Source organism: Salmo salar, chromosome 14, assembly GCF_965601325.2.
Source record: "Salmo salar chromosome 14, fSalSal1, whole genome shotgun sequence".
Classification (NCBI taxonomy): Eukaryota; Metazoa; Chordata; class Actinopteri; order Salmoniformes; family Salmonidae; genus Salmo; species Salmo salar.
The window spans coordinates 74,467,501-74,485,530 of NC_138304.1; the positions used below are offsets into that span (position 1 = coordinate 74,467,501).

General features: G+C 43.2%; 1 protein-coding gene across 1 annotated transcript in view; it reads left to right on the forward strand.

Annotated features, from left to right (window-relative positions):
* The window catches only part of LOC106569883 (synaptotagmin-11), a 40,798-nt gene that overhangs the window by 15,035 nt on the left and 7,733 nt on the right, over positions 1 to 18,030 (forward strand). The window contains exons 2-3 of the mRNA XM_014141596.3: positions 6,514 to 7,247; positions 7,590 to 7,817. Coding sequence (XP_013997071.1) covers positions 6,514 to 7,247; positions 7,590 to 7,817 — 962 coding nt within the window. The remainder of the gene's footprint in view (positions 1 to 6,513; positions 7,248 to 7,589; positions 7,818 to 18,030) is intronic.

An 18,030-nucleotide genomic window follows, 5' to 3' on the forward strand; every position in this document is an offset into this window, starting at 1 on the left:
TGGTTGTCTCCGTTAGCAGCCAACATCACCACTCATTCATACCGCATTTCCTGACTCTCTCTTCCATTCACCATTTCTTCTCCCCTTTCTCTCCTGCCCATTTCCCTCTCTCTTCCTGCTACTTTTGAATTCTACCCCGATTCTCATCCTCAAGTAACCGTGTTTGCAACCTTCATTTCATGGCCATTTTAGTTTTTCTGTCTGGCTTGTCAAGCTGTTAAAATCCTCCTGTCTGTCACACAACTGGACAAGTGCCTGCTAACCCTGACCCAGTTTTTGCCTCCAGCACTGTTGCTAAGCCCCTCCAGCTGACTTCACTGCTGGATATGAATATTGGCCGCTAACACGAAAGCTAAATCCCTGCACATGCAGCTTACTGGTGGCCCGGGGTGTGCCTGGCTGCAACTTCAAGCATCTGGGGTCATCAAGTCCAGTCATCAAAGCCTGGTCAAACGAGACTGAATGCTACACTCACTGTTTCCAATGATAAGTCTGGTTTTACCAGGCTACTGATTCCAGCCAAGGTGCATGAAGGCTAATGAAGGCTGCTATGCTGAAACCTGTTGGTTTTTGATGGTAACGGAAGAGGACTTAAAATTGTACTTCCATTTTCTTCCAAGAGAAATCTGTCGCAGAATTATTGTAGTCGATAGCTGGGGCACCTGTCATCTTTGCTTTATAACAGAGTTAGGTAACTTTAAGCAAATGTGACTATGTGTTGTTATTCCTGACCAGTGAGGTTGATTTTGAGCCTCAGTCACAGATTTTAACCAAAGAAGGTGGCTTTGCAGACTGCAGTTGTGAATCTGAATCATTAGGATGTCCATTGGTGGGTTGTTTCAGGCCTATCCCTCCGCCTTTTACATGACACAGGGGTTCTGAAACATTTTGAAACTGGGAGATGCTGCCAGAACTTGCCCAACATGAACACAGATTTTTGATTTCCGTGTGTCCTATTGAACACAACTCTGGTGGGCGGAATCTCTTCAGTTGGCAGACATCCCCATATGACACGCATAAATCTGAGCTGCACTTCACTTGGATTTCCAAGTTTGTTGATACCATTGTTAGGAAGACACATCATGTTGAATGAGACATTGACATTCATCTGTATTCATCAGTATCTGAATTCATTCATAGACCCAAGGAGAGGTCAGTGAGATATAGAGGATGACTCATTCTAGAGGCTGACTTGACTCCATACAGAAGTCAGAATGGCTCTTACCATATAAAATGACTGCCCTTACAGTAAACAAGTGAACAGTCACAAACAAATATGTATTCTGTAGCCTACACTGTAATATAGTCCCTTTAAACATATTAGTGAGCAAATTGGTCCGTTTACACAAAAAAACCTAAATGAACTTCCATGACAATTCCCATGACAACGGCATGCATAATTCAGGGTTTTACTTATTTAGTTGTTTATGTATTTGCGTCGGTGGCGTTTTGTGAATGCAGTATGTGAGTGTGTTTTTATTGTAAGCGCATGAACATTCAGTATGCTAAGTGTGTATAGTGTAGTTCACCTCCCCATTTTCCTTGCTGCTGAGTTGTTTTACATAGAACTCACAGGAGAAAAGGAGAAATAATGAGGCTCTTGAGGCCTCATTATAGCTGTGATCAGTGCAGCCGTACAGCAGCGTCTGTCAACCGCACACAAGCACGCAACGCACACGCAATCCACACATTCATCATCTCTACAGTCTGGACAATGATTGGCTAAATCAGGTGTGTTATTGCAGGACTGGAGTGATAGCCTGCAGACTCAGTAGTGCTGGAGATCCCTGCTCTATAATTTGCACTGATGGTTTGTATGCCGAACCTTACATACGGGTCCCTGTCCCACCCCTGATGGAGCAAGACAGCATGACGCGTGCTGAGTACTACACTCTAACACCCTGACCCCACACACACACACACACACACACACACACACACACACACACACACACACACACACAAGCTTTCTCAGAGGCTTCCATCCCTCACCACATTACCGTACATGACATTAACGGGTGTCCATTAACTGGAAAACACTCTCACACTGTATACCAGACTCTGTGTGTGGTGTGTGTGTGTGTGTGTGTGTGAGTAAACACCCCCGCTCCCCAACTCTCTCGGTGGCTTCTGGAGTCTGATTATGTGTGGAGACGGTGGAACACACATCCTGTTCTCATCCGCTCCGGGGTGAACTCGGAATTCCAAACAGCTCGACGGGAGAGGGGCCCCCGCTGTTGCCAGGGCCACCCATATGAGAGAGAAAGAGGGAGAGGACAGTGAAGGAAAGACAGAATATTATTGGGGAAAATGGCTTAATTTAAATAAAATTGTTTAAATTGAAGGAGAGGGCGATGGAAACCAAGTTTTCATGGTAGTAAACATGCATACAAAAGTAACATTACAGACATAGTTTAAACATTAGCAACAAGACACTGCTTTACTCAAAGATAGACATTGTGCCTCTGTCAATCAGTCCCTGAGAAAATGTGACCAGCATCACCAAACCTTAGTCTACCTACACCATCAGCAGATGGCTGATAGCACTTACAATGGCAGGCACTTGGGCATAAGGGTACACATACGTGCAGGCTAAATCCCTGTTAAAAGTTTAGGCCAATGATAGTTTTTGACAGACTTGCCTTAGAACTATTATAGGCTTGTTTTTTAACTTTTGACATTTCAGCCTTTACTGAAGTTCAGTTATAACAAGGTAGAGCTGTCACAGGTTAGTATTTGGACTCATTACAACACTAACTATGATGTGTGTGTGTGTGTGACTACAGGGCTGGTGCAGAGGCTATCTCTCTGAGGTTACTCAGAGAATGAGTCAGTACTAAAGAGACTGTAAGAAAGTAAGTAAGCCTTGTCCAAGCCAGAATGACACAAATGATTGTCGCATTCTAATAGATAACTTACAAAGTGGGGTTTTGAAAGAAATCAAATCTAATTTTATTAGTCACATGCGTCGGTTACAACAGGTGTAGACCTTACAGTGAAATGCTTACTTACAAGCCCCTAACCAACAATGCAGTTAAAAAAAAAATACAAATAAGAATAAGATATAAAAGTAACAAGTAATTAAAGAGCAGCAGTAAAATAACAATAGTGAGACTATATACAGGGGTTGAGGACTATGTACAGTTAGTTGAGGTAATATGTACATGTAGGTAGAGTTATTAAAGTGACTATGCATCGATAATAGCAACAGAGAGTAGCAGTGGTTTAAAAGGGGGGGCAATGCAAATAGTCTGGGTGGCAATTTGATTAGATGTTCAGGAGTCTTATGGCTTGGGGGTAGAAGCTGTTTAGAAGCCTCTTGGACCTAGACTTGGTGCTCCTGTACCACTTGTCGTGCGGTAGCAGAGAGAACAGTCTATGACAAGGGTGGCTGGAGTCATTGACAATTTTTAGGGCCTTCCTCTGACACCACCTGGTAAAGAGGTCCTGGATGGCAGGAAGCTTGGCCCCAGTGATGTACTGGGCCGTACACACTACTCCCTGTAGTGCCCTGCGGTCAGAGGCCGAGCAGTTGCCATACCACGCAGTGATGCAACCATTCAGGATGCTGTTGATGGTGCAGCAGTAGAACATTTTGAGGATTTGAGGACCCATGCCAAATCTTTTCAGTGTCCTGAGGGGGAATAGGTTTTGTCATGCCCTCTTCACGACTGTCTTGGTGTGCTTGGACCATGTTAGTTTGTTGGTGATGTGGACACCAAGGAACTATACTACAGCCCCGTCAATGAGAATGGGGACGTGCCTTGTCCTCTTTTTCCTGTAGTCCACAATCATCTTCTTTGTCTTGATCACGTTGAGGGAGAGGTTGCTGTCCTGGCACCACACGGCCAGGTCTCTGACCTCCTCCCTATTGGCTGTCTCGTCGGTGATCAGGCCTACCACTGTTGTGGGTCCCGTGTGGCTCAGTTGGTAGAGCATGGTGTTTGCAACGCCAGGGTTGTGGGTTCGATTCCCATGGGGGACCAGTACGGGAACAAAACATGTATGAAATGAAATGTATGCATTCACTACTGTAAGTTGCTCTGGATAAGAGCATCTGCTAAATGACTAAAATGTAAACGTAAAAATGTTGTGTCATCTGCAAACTTAATGATGGTGTTGGAGTCATGTCTGGCTGTGCAGTTATGAGTGAACAGGGAGTACAGGAGGGGACTAAGCATGCACCCCTGAGGGGCCCCTATGTTGAGGATCAGCATGGCAGATGTGTTGTTTCCTACCCTTACCACCTGGGGGCGGCCCGTCAGGAAGTCCAGGATCCAGTTGCAGAGGGAGGTGTTTAGTCCCAGGGACCTTAGCTTATTGATGAGCTTTGAAGGCACTATGGTGTTGACCGCTGAGTTGTAGTCAATGAATAGCATTTTCAAATAGGTGTTCCTTTTGTCCAGGTGGGAAAGGGCAGTGTGGAGTGCAATAGAGATTGCATCATCTGTGGATCTGTTAGGGCGGTATGCAAATTGGAGTGGGTCTAGGGTTTCTGGGATAATGGTGTTGATGTGAGCCTTGACCAGCCTTTCAAAGCACTTCATGGCTAAAGACGTGAGTGCTACGGGTCAGTAGTCAAGTCATTTAGGCAGGTTACCTTAGTGTTCTTGGACCAGGGTGGTCTGCTTAAAACATGTTGGTATTACAGACTCAGACAGGGAGTGGTTTGAAAATGTCAGTGAAGATACTTGCCAGTTGGTCAGCGCATGCTCGGAGTACACGCCCTGGTAATCCGTCTGGCCCTGCGGCCTTGTGAATGTTGACTTGTTTAAAGGTCTTACGCACATCGGCTGCGGAGAGCGTGATCACACAGTCTACCAGAACAGCTGGTGCTCTCATGCATGTTTCAGTTTTATTTGCCTCGAAGCGAGCATAGAAGTCGTTTAGCTCGTCTGGTAGGCTCGTGTCACTGGGCAGCACTCGGCTGTGCTTTGTAGTCTGTAATGGTTTGCAAGCCCTGCCACTTCCGATGAGCGTCAGAGCCGGTGTAATACGATTCGATCGTAGTACTGTATTGACGCTTTGCCTGTTTGATGGTTCGTCGGAGGGCATAGTGTGATTTCATTCACGTCGAACTCGTTAAAGGAAAAAAAGGATTCTGCCAGTCCGTGGTGAGATGTTAGCGCAGAAGTTGTTTTCAGTCATAAGAGATGGTAGCAGCAACATTATGTACAAAATAAGTAAAAAAACAAGTTACAAACAACGCAAAGAAACAAACGAAAAAACACAATTGGTTTGTAATACGTAAAATGTCAGGCTTGTTCTCCGGCTCCATCTTGTCGCCATAGATGTTGTGACCAATACAGTCGTGTTTCGTATCATCAAAATGGCTGTCAAAACAACAGGGTTGAGTTGAGGTACCTACTTCTACTAGAATGAGTGTTTTCATGTTTGTCGCCTACATGGACACAAACATCCATATTGAACATGATTGGACAGTCAAACAGTAAAGAATACTCTACTGTACCTCAGATAGTTCAACATACTCTTTTCTCCTTGCAATTATTTTATTTTTGTTAGAGTACACCAACAAAACAGCACAACAATATAATGTAGCAATTTTCCCAACAGAGGTAAGAGCAAGCCGAGTGCCGAATTACTTGTATATCAAATTATACTGAACATGGCCACAGTAATGGAAGACTTGATTCAGATTTGTTCCTATTGTAATATACCCTGTAGGGACATGCTACACAGTGAAGCATTCCATGACTGGTTTCTCTCTCTCATCAAAATATAAAGTGGTCAATCACACGTTTGTTGCTCTTATCTATCCATCTCTTAAAACGATGTTTTCCAAAAAGGTCTCCCTCTCTCTGTGTCCTTAACGAACCTCACTTCCTCCTCACGTTCATAGCCACACCTCGAACCTAGGCAGCACTTTATTTGGCACCACTATTCAAGGTAAATACCAGTTAAATGTGTACTGTCAAATAAAGTGACAGCCAAGGCTTAGATCCAGGCTGGTGCCACAGCTGTCAGTCACTTGTTCAACTGGGTCACACGCTCAGTTCAAATTGAGGTCAGTGGTGTTGTGTGTTTTCCAAAATGCGCCTGGTAAACATGGAGTAAAACACATTATAAGTCGTCGCAGTAGGATTACAGCAACTTCAACTTCCTCATCTGACTGTATGTGGCAAGGCCCCAAGAAACATGAACAGGGAAGAACTTAAATACTTTGATCCTCCATTTAACAAGGTTTATTTGTGTTTTGAACCAGTTTTTACTGCTTTTAAGCGCATCTTTTTGACAGCCTTTCATGTTCTCACTTTAGGCAGAGAGTGATGCTGTTTTATGGTATCCTACCTTGTGTTTCATATCTCACGTGTTCTTCATTTGTTTGTTTTAGGCCGTTTAAAAAAAGTTCAGATCTTCCTGTTTAAGAAGGCTTTCAACCCGTCAGTATTGAAGAAATGTGGTCTATAACGACGGAAAGGAAATGATAAGATCAAATGAATAACCTTTCTCTGTTCTCTCCCTGTCCCTCTTTCTCTTCCGCCCCCTTCTCAGACGTGTCCCCGGTGCTGGCGGGTTTCCTGGGCGCCGGGGTCCTGGTGGTCTCAGTCACCGTGGCCGTCTTCCTCTGGACCTGCTGCCAGCGTCGCTACCGTCAGATGACGGGCAGATACAAGCTCCAATCAGGACCCTGCGACCAGGCCGTGGATCCGCCCTACAAGTTCATCCACATGCTCAAGGGAATCAGCATCTACCCGGAGACACTTAGTAACAAGAAGATCGTCCGTGTGGGTCGACGCCCGGGCTCCTCGGGAAATGGCGGCGGATCCGGCGTCGAGTGGGGTCGTAATGGTGAGCGAGGAAGAGGGGGAGGAGGAAGGGTGATGCTAGTGGACGTCGACCCAGAAACGGGCCTGCTCAACAGCTCCACCAACCTGCAGATGAGCCACCTACTGCCCCCTGCTGGACAGCCTAGGTTAGAGCAGGCGCTGCCCATCCGCTCCGACTACTGCTGCCTGGAGAGCAGCTCCAGGGGTAACAGCAGTAGCAGTAGCTGCGACGTCAGCAAGACAGCCTCGCCCTTTACCCCGTGCCAGGGGGAGGGAAACACCATGCCGCCCGCTGCCCTAGGTACCCTCAGCCTGGTCGTAGACTACAACTTCCCAAAGAAGGCGCTGGTGGTGACCATTGTTGGCGCCCAGGGTCTGCCCGCCGTGGACGAGCAGGCGGGTAGCTCGGACCCCTACGTGAAGATGACCATACTGCCAGAAAAGAAGCATCGGGTCAAGGTGAGTCTGGTTACTCTGGAAGTTTCTTCCTACCTACAGGGTTGTTCCTTTCCACTGTTTTCTTTGATTTACTTTATTGAGGGTTTAGGTATTTGTGGTTGCGGTTGCGGTCCCAATAAGGTTAATACTGTTATTGAATTATCATTATTACAGATTTAGATCAAAATAGGATGACGCCATATTTTTTTTTTATGGTGCAAACATGAGGCAGGAAAACTTTGAAGACCCCTGCATTATCCCTGTTATTCTTTCTTGTAAAAGATAGTGTTAGTGTCACTGTAACTATTTAAGTGCTACTGTCGCAATAGCAACCAGACTGAAATAAAAGTGATTGCTCTGCAGACCCGCGTTCTGAGGAAGACCCTGGAGCCAGTGTTTGACGAGACGTTTACGTTCTACGGCGTGGCCTACAGCGCACTGCCTGACCTCACGCTGCACTTCCTGGTGCTTAGCTTTGACCGCTTTGCCCGTGATGATGTCATCGGGGAGGCGGCGGTACCCCTGGCAGGGGTGGACCCCAGCACGGGACGAGTCCACATCACCCAACAGATCAGCAAGAGACACATCCAGGTGAGGGATGGAGGGAGGGAGGGAGGGAGGGAAGAGAAGGCATTACCTTGATTTATTACCTTTATTTAGGTAGGTTATTAAGAACACATTCCTTCTCTTTTACAATAATGGCCTGACAATAGACCCATCCTGGTTAGAGAAGGGAATGAGGGAGAGAGAGGGGAAACTGGATGATGGAGGAGGATTTTTATTTTAATTAAAAATACATTTCAGAGGAATAAAGGTGAGGGATGGAGGATAGATGATGAAATATACTCTAGAATGAAGGACAGATGTAGAGAGGGAAAGAGGATGAAAGGGAGGGAGGGAAGGGGTGTGGTAAAAGATAGCAATTCATAGAAAGATGAGTAGACAGAATTTGAGGATGGAGGGAGGAGTTGGAAAGGTGAGGAAGGGGGAATGGGAGGAAGGAGAGAGAGGAGGTTAGGATGGATAGGTGGACCAGTTATGGGGCTTTTATGGCCAGCAACACTAGAGATGATGGAGGGAGGGATAAGGAGAGCAAGGGGAGAGAGAGAGAGAAAGATGGAGAGAGAGAAGAGACTGACAAATCATAACTGGCTTCTAGCACAGGGTTGGCAAAAGGGTGATGCATTTGCTAAATAAATGTCTACAGATTGAAATATGAATGATGAAATGGTATAAATAATATAATAACCAATCCTGGCTTGTTTGCTTTTTGCCTATTGCATATGTATTATTGCAAACAACCAATCTTTTTCTCATTTAATCATTATCACACACGCATGCCCTCACAAACACTCCACACACATGCAGCTGAAACGTATATGGGAGGTGTGTGTGTGTGTGTGTGTGTGTGTGTGTGTGTGTGTGTGTGTGTGTGTGTGTGTGTGTGTGTGTGTGTGTGTGTGTGTGTGTGTGTGTGTGTGTGTGTGTGTGTGTGTGTGTGTGTGTGTGTGTGTGTGTGTGTGTGTGTGTGTGTGTGTGTGTGTGTGTGTGTGTGTGTGTGTGTGTGTTGATTGGAGGCCCATTAGGCCCATAAAAGTGGAGAGAGACTGGTGTTATCTCTGACTGTAGGAAGACATCCATCATAGTCAGCACCAGAAACAAAGGCCTCTTCCCCACATCATTACACATGATCCATATAAGGCAGAGGGAGAGTGGGAGGGGAGTGTGTGTGTGTGGGAGAGCAGAGTGAGGGTGGGATAGAGGGAGAGCAGAAAGACAGAAGAGAGGAGGGAGGGAGGGCGGACAGACAGAGGAAGGGAGGGGTGTGAGAGAGCGGAGAGGGGTGGTAAAGAAAGAGGAGAGAGAGAGAGAGGGTGATGGAAAGAGAAATAGAGGGGGGAGGCTACTCCAATTGACAAGAAAGGGCCCCACCCATAACACACACACAGAGAGAAGGAGGGAGAGACCGAGAGAGAGAGAGGCCTGCATTATATGAGAAAGACCTCCGCCCAACACAATCTGCACTGAAAAAAAGACAAATATAGAGAAACCTGCACTGAATGCATACTGCACACAGCCAGACTCACACAGAGAGAGACCCTGTACTTCAAAGTCTGCACTGATTAGGCCATATGGCTGTTAGGACAGACCGTAAATAAGCTACACACCATTACGCTCCCACAGAGACATTAAAACATATTGATATAATCTCTAGAACTCATGCAGTACACACAGCTACTCTTTGAAGACAGCAGACACGCACATGCACTCACACAGTCATGCACACACACACACGTGTAAACACATTAAAGGCATAAGTATCATTCCCAGTACCACTGTAAGCCAGTCAAGCGAGACAGTACAGATATGTATACACACATGCATAATATTTTCCTCCGTTATGTGTACTATTTTCTACATTGTAGAACAATAGTGAAGCAATCAAAACTATGAAATAACACAGGAAATCATGTAGTAACCAAAAAAAAATTCAACAAAATATATGTTATATTTGAGATTATTCAAAGTAGTCACCCTTTGCCTTGATGACAGCTTTGCACACTCTTGGCATTCTCTCAACCATCAACCAGCTTAATGAGGTTTTCACCTGGAATGCATTTCAATTAACAGGTGTGCCTACATTTGTGGAATTTCTTTCCTTAATGCGTTTGAGTCAATTAGATGTGTTGTGACAAGGTAGGGGTGGTACACAGAAGATAGCCCTATTTAGTAAAAGACCAAGTCCATATTATGGCAAGAACATCTCAAATAAGCAAAGAGAAACGACAGTCCATCATCATTACTTTAAGACATAAAGGTCAGTCAATCCAGAAAATGGCACAAACTTTGAAAGTTTCTTCAAGTGCAGTCACAAAAACCATCAAGCGCTATTATGAAACTGGCTCTCATGAGGACCGCACAGGAAAGGAAGACCCAGAGTTACCTCTGCTGCAGAGGATAAGTTCATTAGAGTTACCAGCCTCAGATATTCGGCCCAGATAAATGGTTCAGAGTTCAAGTAACAGACACATCTCAACATCAACTGTTCAGAGGAGACTGTGTGAATCAGGCCTTCATGGTCGAATTGCTGCAAAGAAACTACTACTAAAGGACACTAATAAGAAGATGAGACTTGCTTGGGCCAAGAAACACGAGTAATGGACATTACCCCGGTGGAAATGTGTCCTTTGGTCTGATGAATCCAAATTTGATATTTTTGGTTCCAACCGCCGTGTTTTTGTGAGATACAGAGTAGGTGAATGGATGATCTCTGCATGTGTGGTTCCCACTGTGAAGCATGGAGGAGGAGGTGTGATGGTGTGGGGGTGCTTTGCTGGTGACACAGTCTGTGATTTATTTAAAATTCAAGGCACACTTAACCAGCATGGCTACAACAGCATTCTGCAGCAATACGCCATCCCATCTGGTTTGCACTAGAGGGCGACCGATTATGATTTTTCAACGCCGATACCGATTATTGGAGGACCAAAAAAGCCGATACTGGTTAATCGGCCGATTATTATTATTTTTTTATAATGACAATTACAACAATACTGAATGAACACTTATTTTAACTTAATATAATACATCAATAAAATCAATTTAGCCTCAAATAAATAATGAAACATGTTCAATTTGGTTTAAATAATGTAAAACAAAGTGTTGGAGAAGAAAGTAAAAGTGCAATATGTGCCATGTAAGAAAGATAATGTTTAAGTGCCTTGCTCAGAACATGGGAACATATGAAAGCTAGTGGTTCCTTTTAACATGAGTCTTCAATATTCCCAGGTAAGAAGTTTTAGGTTGTAGTTATTATATTATTATAGGAATTATAGGACTATTTCTCTATACGATTTGTATTTCATATACCTTTGACTATTGGATGTTCTTATAGGCACTTTAGTATTGCCAGTGTAACAGTATAGCTTCCGTCCCTATCTTCGCTCCTACCTGGGCTCAAACCAGGAACACATCGACAACAGCCGGTGACTAAGTCTAAATATTCCTGTTAGGCATTGATGTTTATGGTTAGGTACATTGGTGCAACGACAGTACTTTTTTCGCAAATGTGCTTGTTAAATCAACACCCGTTTGTCGAAGTAGGCTGTGATTCAATGAAAATTAACAGGCACCGCATCGATTATATGCAACGCAGGACACGTTAGATAAACTAGTAATATCATCAACCATGTGTAGTTAACTAGTGATTATGTTAAGATTGATCGTTTTTTATAAGTCTAATGCTAGCTAGCAACTTACCTTTGCTTCTTGCTGCCCTCGCGTTTCAGGTAGTCAGCCTGTTAATCCTTGTGGAGTGCAATGTAAGGCAGGTAGTTAGAGCGTTGGACTGGTAACCGAAGGTTGCAAAAACGAATCCCCCCTGAACAAGGCAGTTAACCCCCGTTTCTAGGCCGTCATTGTAAATAAGAATGTGTTCTTAATCTGACTTGTCTAGTTAAATAAAGGTGTAAATAAAAAAAAATAAAAAAACAATCAGCAAATCGGTGGCCAAAAATACCGATTACCGATTGTTATGAAAACTTGAAATCGGCCCCAATTAATCGGCCATTGCGATTGATCGGTCGACCTCTAGTTTGCACAGTCCCACTATCATTTGTTTTTCAACATGGCAATGACCCAACACACCTCCAGGCTGTGTAAGGGCTATTTGACCAAGAAGGAGAGTGATGGAGTGCTGCATCAGATGACCTGGCCTTGACAATCACCCGACCTCAACCCAATTTAGATGGTTTGTGATGAGTTGGACCGCAGAGTGAAGGAAAAGAAGCCAGCTCAGCATATGTGGGAACTCCTTCAAGAAAAGCATTCCAGGTGAAGCTGGTTGAGAGAATGCCAAGAGTGTGCAAAGCTGTCATCAAGGCAAAGGGTGGCAATTTGAAATAATCTCAAATATAAAACACTTTTTTTGCTTACTGCATGTTTTATTTCATAGTGTTGATGTCTTCACTATTATTCTACAATGTAGAAAATAGTTCAAATAAAGAAGCCCTTGAATGAGTAGGTGTGTCCAAAATTTTGACTGGTACTGTACACATTTAATCTCCATGCAGTCACACTATTTCACACCCCTCTCCCTCATATGGAGGTTTATAAGTGCATACTTCCACCATCTCCTCTCCCTTTCTCCCTCTATTTCCCTTTTTTTCCCTGTCTCATCTTCCTTTCTCTTCCTCTTTGTTCTCTACCCCCTCATCTCTCGCTCTCCTCCTTATCTCTTATCTAAATTGAATTCCCTCCTATTTTAGTGCAACCTTAAGGGGTTTAGAGACAGGATGGAATCGATCTTCCAGAGAGAGGGAGAGAAGGAACAAGACATAAATAGGAGAGGGAGAGAGATTAGTTAGAGTAAATGAAAAAGAGGAGACAGGTATCTGCTGATGGAGTGAAAGAGGAGAAAGAGAGCAATAGCACTGACTAGATGAAGAGAAAAAAAAGTGAGTACACGAGATTGATGGATGATCCGGTAGTAGGGGATGAATGAGAGTGAGGGGGGTTTTGGACGGAGAGAAAGCGAGATGGCACTGTGGGGGGAAGAAAGGGTTGTGGCCGGACCATAAGTCCAGAGCAGACGTCCATTAAACTTTTATCTGTGGGGGAACTTAAGTGGAGGGGGAAGTTTAAATGATTGAATTGGGGGGCAGAAAAGACGTCACACTCATTACGACAGAAGTAGCTCACACACTTAGCGGTGGTTCATAAAAGCTATTATCCGTTTAGAACATAAAATGTATATTTTGAGCATGGCCATTGTGATTCTCCATCATTCTACAGTATCGCTTAAACACTTCAAAACTCCCATTCAGTACAAGCCGTCCAAAATGTCACATTGGTTTATATGGCGGCATTAGCTCCTAGCGCTGTTATGACTGTGCTTTGCAGCAAGAACCATCCATGAAAAAAAACCTGCACCATTTACTTGTACTTTAGATTAAAATGTCAGGGAACTAAGCGACGCCAAACATGATGGGTAATTTCTGCATCTCACACTGCAGTGAGTCTTTGGCATGTTCATTTATGTACTGAAAAAGGTCCTTTTAAGTATGAAATGCACCATTTACTACATAAGTACTTTAGAATATAGTCAAAAAGATAAAAATGTTAGTGAACTGAGCTATTGTACACTACAAATGGTTGTGTACAGACCAGTAGTTTCAGACTATGTGTATGTGTTTTTTGTAGCGCAGAGCTCCACTGCCGCTAGTGGTGATTCTATATGAAGTGTGGCATTAAGTCCTGCTCACTAATGAAAAAGCTACCGATACACTGTATTGGAGACAATTAGGAGGCTATCTATTTCCGTCATACTTTGTATGCAGATGGTAGCAGATTTACGCGTACACACATTACACACAGACACACGTCTCGGCCGCAGTAATTCTCTATTTCTCCGTTCTCAGTTCAAGCTCAGCCTTGGGCCGCCTCCCACGGCGCGTTGCCATGGTGACGCCTAGACGGAGTATAGGAATTCACGCTCTGAGAAACAGAGCGAGACATATGAAAGCAGTTAAAAAGAGTGGGATGGAGAGGAAAAACTAAGAGATGAACAGAAAGATGGGGATAGCCACAGGTCTACATACAGTACCAGTCAAAAGTTTGGACATACCTACCCATTCAAGGGGTTTTCTTAATTTTTTACTATTTTCTACATTGTAGAATAATAGTGAAGACATCAAAACTATGAAAGAACACATATGGAATCATGTAGTAACAAAGAAGTGTCAATTGGGTTGAGGTCGGGTGATTGTGGAGGCCAGGTCATCTGATACAGCACTCCATCACTCTCCTTCTTGGTCAAATAGCCCTTACACAGCCTGGATGTGTGTTGTGTCATTGTCCTTTTTGAAAAACAAATGATAGTCCCACTAAGCTCAAACCAGATGTAGCGTATCGCTGCAGAATGCTGTGGTAGCCGGGCTGGTTAAGTGTGCCTTGAATTCTAAATAAATCATGACAGTGTCACCAGCAAAGCACCGTCACATCCCCTCCTCCATGCTTCACGGTGGGAACCACACATGTGGAGATCATCCGTTCAACTACTCTGCATCTCACAGAGACACGGCGGTTGGAACCAAAAATCTCAAATTTTACTCATCAGACCAAAGGACAGATTTCCACCGTTCTAATGTCCATTGCTCGTGTTTCTTGACCCAAACATGTCTCTTCTTATTGGTTGTCACGCCCTGACCATAGAGAGCCTTTTATTCTCTATGTTGGTTAGGTCAGGGTGTGACTAGGGTGGGTTATCTAGGTTGGTTTTTCTATGTTGGCCTGGTATGGTTCCCAATCAGAGGCAGCTGTTTATCGTTGTCTCTGATTGGGGGTCATATTTAGGCAGCCATTTCTCCACTGTGTTTTGTGGGATCTTGTTTTGAGTTAGTGCATGTAGCACCTCTTTCGTTACGGTTAGTTGTTTGGTTCTTTTTTTTGTTTTGTGAGTTTCATTTAATAAAATGTGGAACTCCGAGCACGCTGCGCCTTGGTCAGTCTCTCCACAATCGTAACATTGGTGTCCTTTAGTAGTGGTTTCTTTGCAGCAATTTGACCGTGAAGCCCTGATTCACGCAGTCTCATTTGAACTGTTGATGTGTCTGTTATTTGAACTCTGTGAAGCATTTATTTGGGCTGCAATCTGAGGTGCAGTTATTCTAATGAAATGATCCTCTGCAGCAGAGGTAACTCTGGGTTTTCCTTTCCTATTGGCAGTCCTCATGAGAGCAAGTTTCATCATAGTGCTTGATGGTTTTTACTACTGCACTTGAAGAAACTTTAAAAGTTCTTGAAATTTTTGGCCTTGACTGACCTTCATGTCTTAAAGCAATGATGGACTGTCATTTCTCTTTGCTTATTTGAGCTGTTCTTGCCATAATATGGATTTGGTCTTTTACCAAATAGGGCTATTTACTGTATACCACCCCTACCTTGTCACAACACAACTGATTGGCTCAAACACATTAAGAAGGAAAGAAATTCCACATATTAACTTTTAAGAAGGCAAACCTGTTCATTGAAATGCATTCCAGGTGACTACCTCATAAAGCTGGTTGAGAGAATGCCAAGAGTGTGCAAAGCTGTCATCAATGCAAAGGGTGGCTACTTTGAAGAATTTCAAGTATAAAATATATTAGGATTTGTTTAACACTTTTTTGGTTACTACATGATTCCATGTGTTATTTCAAGTGTTTGATGTCTTCACTATTGTTCTAGATTGTAGAAAATAGTAAAAATAAAGAAAAACCCTTGAATGAGTAGGTGTGTCCAAACTTTTGGCTGGTACTGTATATTAGTTTTACTGTCATTATGTATGAATTGTGTGCATACTGGAAGTGTAGGTGGATGGGTGGGTTACGGAGGTTTGTCTGCCATATTCTTGTGCAAGGCAGGTTTTGTGTGTATGTGTGTACTTTATGGGTACTTTGTGTATATATATATGTGTGTGTAATGTACAGTGCATTCAGAAAGTATTCACACCCCTTGCCTTTTTCCACATTTTGTGTTCTAGCCTGAATTTCAAATTGATTAAATTGAATTTTTGTGTCACTGATCTACACATAATACCACATAATGTCAAAGTGTAGTTGTGTTTTTAGAAATGTTTACAAAATTAATAAAAAATTAAATGTCCTGATTCAATAAGTATTCAACCCTTTTGTTATGGCAAATCTATTAATGTTCAGGAGTAAAATTGTGCTTAACAAGTCACATAATAAGTTGCATGGACTCACTGTGTGCAATAATGGTGTTTGACATGATTTTTAAATGACTAACCTGTCTCTATACCCCTCACATACAATTATCTGTAAGGTCAGTTACTGAGTTTAATGGCTGTGATAGGAGATAACAGAAGATTGATCAACAACATTGTAGTTACTCCACAATACTAACATACAGTTGAAGTCGGACGTTTACATACACCTTAGCCAAATACATTTAAACTTACTTTTTCACAATTCCTGACATTTAATCCGAGTAAGAATTCCCTGTCTTAGGTCAGTTAGGATCACCATTTTATTTTAAGAATGTGAAAAGTCAGAATAATAGTAGAGAGAATGATTTATTTCAGCTTTTATTTCTTTCGTCACATTCCCAGTGGGTCAGAAGTTTACATACACTCAATTGGTATTTGGTAGCATTGCCTTTAAATTGTTTAACTTGGGTCAAACGTTTCGGGTAGCCTTCCACAAGCTTCCCACAATAAGTTGGGTGAATTTTGGCCCATTCCTCCTGACAGAGCTGGTGTAACTGAGTCAGGTTTGTAGGCCTCCTTGCTCGCACATGCTTTTTCAGTTCTGCCCAGAAATTTTCTATGGGATTGAGGTCAGGGCTTTGTGATGGCCACTCCAATACCTTAACTCTGTTGTCCTTAAGCCATTTTGACACAACTTTGGAAGTATGCGTGGGGTCATTGTCCATTTAGAAGACCCATTTGCGACCAAGCTTTAACTTCCTGACTGATGTCTTGGGATGTTGCTTCAATATATCCACATAATTTTCCTGCCTCATGATGCCATCTATTTTGTGAAGTGCACCAGCCCCTCCTGCAGCAAAGCACCCCACAACATGATGCTACTACCCCCATGCTGCAAGCCTCCCCCCTTTTCCTCCAAACATAACGATGGTCATTATGGCCAAACAGTTCTATTTTTGTTTCATCAGACCAGAGGACATTTCTCCAAAAAGTATGATCTCTGTCCCCATGTGCAGTTGCAAACCGTAGTGTGGCTTTTTTATGGCGATTTTGGAGCAGCGGCTTCTTCCTTGCTGAGCGACCTTTCAGGTTATGTCGATATAGGACTCGTTTTACTGTGGATATAGATATTTTTGTACCCGTTTCCTCCAGCATCTTCACAAGGTTCTTTGCTGTTGTTCTGGGATTGATTTGCACTTTTCGCACCAAAGTTCGTTCATCTCTAGGAGACAGAACGCGTCTCCTTCCTGAGCGGTATGACGGCTGCATGGTCCCATGGTGTTTATACTTGCGTAGTATTGTTTGTACAGATGAACGTGGTACCTTCAGGCGTTTGGAAATTGCTCCCAAGGATGAACCAGACTTGTGGAGGTCTACAATTGTTTTTCTGAGGTCTTGGCTGATTTCTTTTGATTTTCCTGAGTTTGAAGGTAGGCCTTGAAATACATCCACAGCTACAACTCCAATTGACTCAAATGATGTCAATTAGACTATCAGAAGCTTCTAAAGCCATGACATAATTTTCGGGAATTTTCCAAGCTGTTTAAAGGCACAGTCAACTAGTGTTTGTAAACTTCTGACCCACTGGAATTGTGATTCAGTGAATTATAAGTGAAATAATCTGTCTGTAAACAATTGTTGGAAAAATTACTTGTGTCATGCACAAAGTAGATGTCCTAACCAACTTGCCAAAACTACAGTTTGTTAACAAGAAATTTGTGGAGTGGTTGAAAAACTAGTTTTAATGACTCCAACCTAAGTGTATGTAAACTTCCGACTTCAACTGTAAATGACAGAGTAAAAAGGAAGCCTCTACAGAATAAAAATATTCCAAAACATGCATCCTGTTTGCAATAAGGGACTAAAGTAATATTTTCAAGCATGTTGGTGGCTGCATCATGTTATGGGTATGCTTGTCATCGGCAATGACTGGAGAGTTTTTTAGGGTAAAAATAAACAGAGTAGAGCTAAGCACAGGCAAAATCACAGAGGAAAACTTGGTTCAGTCTGCTTTCCAACAGATACTGGGAGACAATCACCTTTCAGCAGTACAATTACCTAAAACACAAAGTGGATTTGCTTACCAAGATGTCATTG